Source organism: Acanthisitta chloris, unplaced genomic scaffold (genome assembly GCF_000695815.1).
Source record: "Acanthisitta chloris isolate BGI_N310 unplaced genomic scaffold, ASM69581v1 scaffold7068, whole genome shotgun sequence".
Classification (NCBI taxonomy): domain Eukaryota; kingdom Metazoa; phylum Chordata; class Aves; order Passeriformes; family Acanthisittidae; genus Acanthisitta; species Acanthisitta chloris.
This window is the reverse complement of record NW_008685281.1, coordinates 72,172-76,665: the sequence shown is the minus strand read 5'-3', so window position 1 is coordinate 76,665 and position 4,494 is coordinate 72,172. Positions and strand designations below refer to the sequence as shown.

General features: G+C 44.7%; 1 protein-coding gene across 1 annotated transcript in view; it reads left to right on the top strand.

The window, feature by feature from the left end:
• SPINK5 (serine peptidase inhibitor, Kazal type 5) overlaps positions 1 to 4,494 on the top strand; it is a 10,801-nt gene that overhangs the window by 1,461 nt on the left and 4,846 nt on the right. Inside the window, exons 3-9 of the mRNA XM_009079684.1 lie at positions 180 to 316; positions 499 to 559; positions 1,070 to 1,203; positions 1,641 to 1,698; positions 2,718 to 2,854; positions 3,280 to 3,340; positions 4,104 to 4,240. Of these exons, the coding sequence (XP_009077932.1) occupies positions 180 to 316; positions 499 to 559; positions 1,070 to 1,203; positions 1,641 to 1,698; positions 2,718 to 2,854; positions 3,280 to 3,340; positions 4,104 to 4,240 (725 nt within the window). The remainder of the gene's footprint in view (positions 1 to 179; positions 317 to 498; positions 560 to 1,069; positions 1,204 to 1,640; positions 1,699 to 2,717; positions 2,855 to 3,279; positions 3,341 to 4,103; positions 4,241 to 4,494) is intronic.

The window sequence follows — 4,494 nt, the reverse complement described above, 5'->3', positions numbered from 1 at the left end:
AATAATTGGAAACGTCTGTAGGGAAGATTCCCTTCTCCTGATTGCCTGAGCAGATTCCCAATAATGCCTCTAATTTGCCTCCTGGCAGGAACTGCAGGCTTAGTAGTGGTGGAAGGCTGCCGGGGGTTTCATTCCATGAGGGAGCCAAATTTGAGGTTGATCCTGTGCTGCTTTCACAGGTTGATTGCAGCCTATATTCTGGTGGCATTAGCAAAGATGGAACATCCTGGGTAGCTTGCCCAAGGGACCTGAAACCAGTCTGTGGCACTGATGGCAACACATACAGCAATGAGTGTGGGATCTGCCTCTACAACAAGTGAGTATTGCTGGGAATCTCACAGAAGCCTAAGGGTGAGGGGCTCCAGGTAAGGTGGCAGCTTCGTTCCCCAAAGATGATCTGGGCAGAGGAGCCTGTGTGTTAGCAGCTGGGTGCAGACACCACCAGCCTCAAGGCAATGCTGCTCTGTGGTCCCTGACACAGGTCTGCTTTCTTTTTAGGGAACAGAGGGCCAGCGTGGGGAAGGAACATGATGGAGAATGCGAGCCAAAGTCTGTCGTGGTAAGACAAAGTCCATGGAAGACTTCAGTTGGCTGTAATGGAGACAGTTCAAATACTACACAAAAGTAGAATATGCACAACTGGCCTATGCAGCCCAAAGTGAATTAAAATCTGATGATAACCATAGCTGAGAAGGGTTTTATGGGCTCTCTCCAGTACTGTGTCTCTCTGCTTTTCTAATTCAGACTTCCAGCCTCTGTAATTGGGAATGAACTGGAAATATTATGTTGGCTAAGGTTGGATCTCACCACCTGGATAGCTCCAGCAGGATCTTATGAAGGACCTCACAAAACCCAAATCACAGTCCTCCTTGCTATACCTTTTTTTTTTTCAAGAGGAGAGAATTCCCACAGAATTGACTCTGGTTTCTGCTTCTGATAATGGTATTAGTCTGATGCTGGATTTGTCCCCAAAGGCTGAGGGAAAGTGAACAGACTATGTAGGAGTGTTACATCTTCATATCAAAAAATGTGTTTTGCTTTTTTCTCTCTATTCCTGCTATTTTTACAGATCGATTGCAGTAATTACCCAAAAGCTGTACTAGATGATCATGTCCTGGTAGCATGCCCAAGGATAATGAGACCAGTGTGTGGCTCAGATAGCTTCACTTATGACAACGAATGCGGGATCTGTGCCTATAATACGTAAGTCTTGTGCATGGAATGTCCTTCTGGATAATTAGTGAGTTAGGGCTCTCAGAAGCACTTCTATAAAATACTCGTCTTAAGACAGGTGTCCCTGTAGGTCTCTCTGCACTGGCTGCTTGTAATTCTTCAGCCAACTTGAGTTTTCTTCCCCATTTTTTGTCTGTGCTCATGAGGAGAATCACAAAAGACCCAGAACAGAGCCATGAACAGATGAAAGTGTTTCTTGTAACACTTAATTACTCCTAACACTTAATTCCCGTGGGATATGGAAATAGTGTGCATTTGTTGCTACCATCTGCCAGGTGCATTCAGACAAGTCAAGCAGTTGTAGTATCCCACAAACTGGGTGGGACCTTCCTTTGTTGTTCCAGTGCCTAGAGTAAATGGGGAAAGTTATTCTCATGCTTCCTAACCTAAGCTTTTCTTTCTTTCAGAGAACACGGCACCAATGTTACCAAAATACATGACGGAGCATGCAAGGAGTCTTTTGTTGTAAGTTCAAAAGAAGTAAAAAATCCATCTCTTAGGGTTCTTGGTAGAATCCTGAGGACCCCACAGAATTCCCTAGGAAACTGTGAGAGGCTCATAGGACAGGACTTACAAGAATCCCTGTCCATGCTTTGCATTTCTGCACGGTGAGGGTGGATTTTGCATCCTCCCTGCACCAAAGAGGTCACCCCATGTGTACCACACCAAACTGAGCAAGGAGAGGGATATGGAATGAGGAGCTGCAGTGAGTCAGTGCTTCAGAACTCACTTGCCATGTGTTAAGCTGGCTTGTGTGACCAGGGGAAGGGGTGGAGTGGGGGGCAAGATTTCACTTGCCAACATGCTGTGCGGGTTGGCAGTTTTCTCTCTGGAGATCATGAGCATTTCCACCCTCAGCAACAGGGATTCAAAACTCCCATGCCAGTTGCTTTCACAGACGCAGTGAGACTCACCAAGAGCACTAAGCATACATATTTATAGAGCATAGTTTATCGTGTCTTTGTGTGAGGCCAAAAGTCTGGTGCTTCAGGCAGAGAAGCTTCTGTATTTCAGCACCAAAATTCTGGGATGTAGGAAGTCCATTCTGCCCAGCTGATAGATTACCATTTTTTTCTATCCTTTCAAACCCTGTACTGAACTACAGGGAATCTGAAGTAAGAAGTAATCACAGAGCTGGAGAACTGTGAAGAAAACCAACACAAACCAAACAGTATTAGATTTACAGCTGGTGAAAAATGATCCTTACCAAATTCAGCACATTATTTCTATGAGAATAGGCCCAAAATTTTGTACATGTTCTTCTGCTGAAGGATCCCTTCTCCAAGATAGTAGTTTTTCTCTTCTCCTAGAGAACTAGAATAATATTCAGAAAGCTCCTCTCTGATTGGAAATGTATCTTCAGTGTCTCAGGGCTTGTCCTGTTGCTGAAACAATAGAGGCTGGATACAGAAGGAGCAGGTTTTGCATCAAATTTTCGCACCTAGCTAGGGCTCTACCAGAGCTATTTGTCCTTATTTTGACAGGTTGACTGCAGTAGGTACCCAACACAAGTCACTAAAGATGGCAAAGTATTAGTATCCTGTCCAAGGATCCTGAATCCAGTTTGCGGCACAGATGGCAACACATATGATAACGAATGTGGGATCTGTGCCCACAATGGGTAAGTGCCATACGTAGAGTGCTCCTTCTGAGTAGCCGGGAATGTTGTGCGGTCCTGAGAGCCATCCTGCTGCATTTCCCCTTATGCCTATTTTTTTCAATTCTCTTAGAACTGGATTGGTTTTAGATTGACCTTGAGTTTCCTTCTGATGCCTTCTTTGTGCTCATGGGAAAACCTTGAAGAGTCATGAGGCAGCTCCTTGGATGAGTCTGTGGGATGGGCAGGGACTGGGCAGAGGAAGAAACAATTCAGAATATTGCTTTAAATTGCATGTTATGAGAAGATGGGATGAGCTTGTTAATGAGTGAAGTAGCTATTCTTATATACTTTTATAGTCTGAAGCCATGGTTTGTTCCATTTTGCACATGACTGTGACCAAGAGGTTAAGCATTTAGTTCCTCAATTTTATTGTTTCCCTCTTCCAGAGAACAAAGAACCCATGTTGGCAAAAAGCATGGTGGAAAATGCAGACAGGAGACTTCTGAAGTAAGTGTTCAATATAAGGCTTACTTCTCTTAGCTGCATCAACTGAAAGGTTCCCTGAGGTGACATCTACTCCAAAAGTGAGCTGGCCTGAAGCCTGTCTTTCCCACATGTCTATTAAGTCTTGTCAGCTCCTTGTGTTGAGGATGCCTACAAATCCCATCTGTCCTGAGGCAGGTGTCCTCTGGGCCCTCCTTCCCTGCACAGCCCTGGCAGATGGGCTGCTTGGGAGCTAGGCACAGAGTTTTCATTATGAATTCACACCTACACCAGCCTTTAGGGTGGGGATGTATTCTGGAATATGGAGCACACCTGAAGTTTTGATCTGAGGGTATCAGCTGGGAAGCCCCTGAGCTGGTGTCTGGGACATGCCAACTCACAAATGTGGAAGTTGGTCAGTTTGGGCATTGCTCTTCAAATGCAAAATCCAAGTTCCTTCACCATTTTGGTGTTTCATTTATACTGCACAATTAAAAGGGGGCTATGTTTTTCTCTTTTCCTTGCTTTTCTGACATATCTTGCATTTGGGATTGACCAAACCAATTACCCCAGTGATTTGGCATCTCACAAACTATGCAGTGCTGTGCAGTTCCCTCAGTGCATGAGAGGATTCATGCAGAACTGACTCAATCTGGTTTTGCAAGAACTGAGTCATAGCACTAGTGTCTCCTTGCATCCCAGCATAAAAGATATGGCAGGAGGGCTTTTTTTTTTGTGTGTTGGAAAACAACGTCTACATCAGGTTTGACACTTCTCCTTTTTGTAGATTGATTGCAGTCAATACCCAGCAAAAACAGTTAAGGGTGGCAAGTCCCTGGTTCGCTGCCCAAGGATGCTGCTCCCAGTCTGTGGCACAGACGGATTTACTTATGACAACGAATGTGGCATCTGTGCCCATAATGTGTAAGTACTGGATATAGGGCTCTCTTTTGGAGTGACTAGACAGGGTTAGTGCTTCAGATGGCTTTTCTTTTGGCACCAGCATAGCTACATGTCTCTTTCTGTTTCTCTTTCAAACTCCTGAAGTTTTCTTTTGGCACCAGCATAGCTACATGTTTCTTTCTGTTTCTCTTTCAAAATCCTGAAGTCCCTGTCACCTTGATTTTGTTCTCTGATGCTCTCTTTTCACTCCTCAGGGAAGCTGTGGGAGAGTTCTC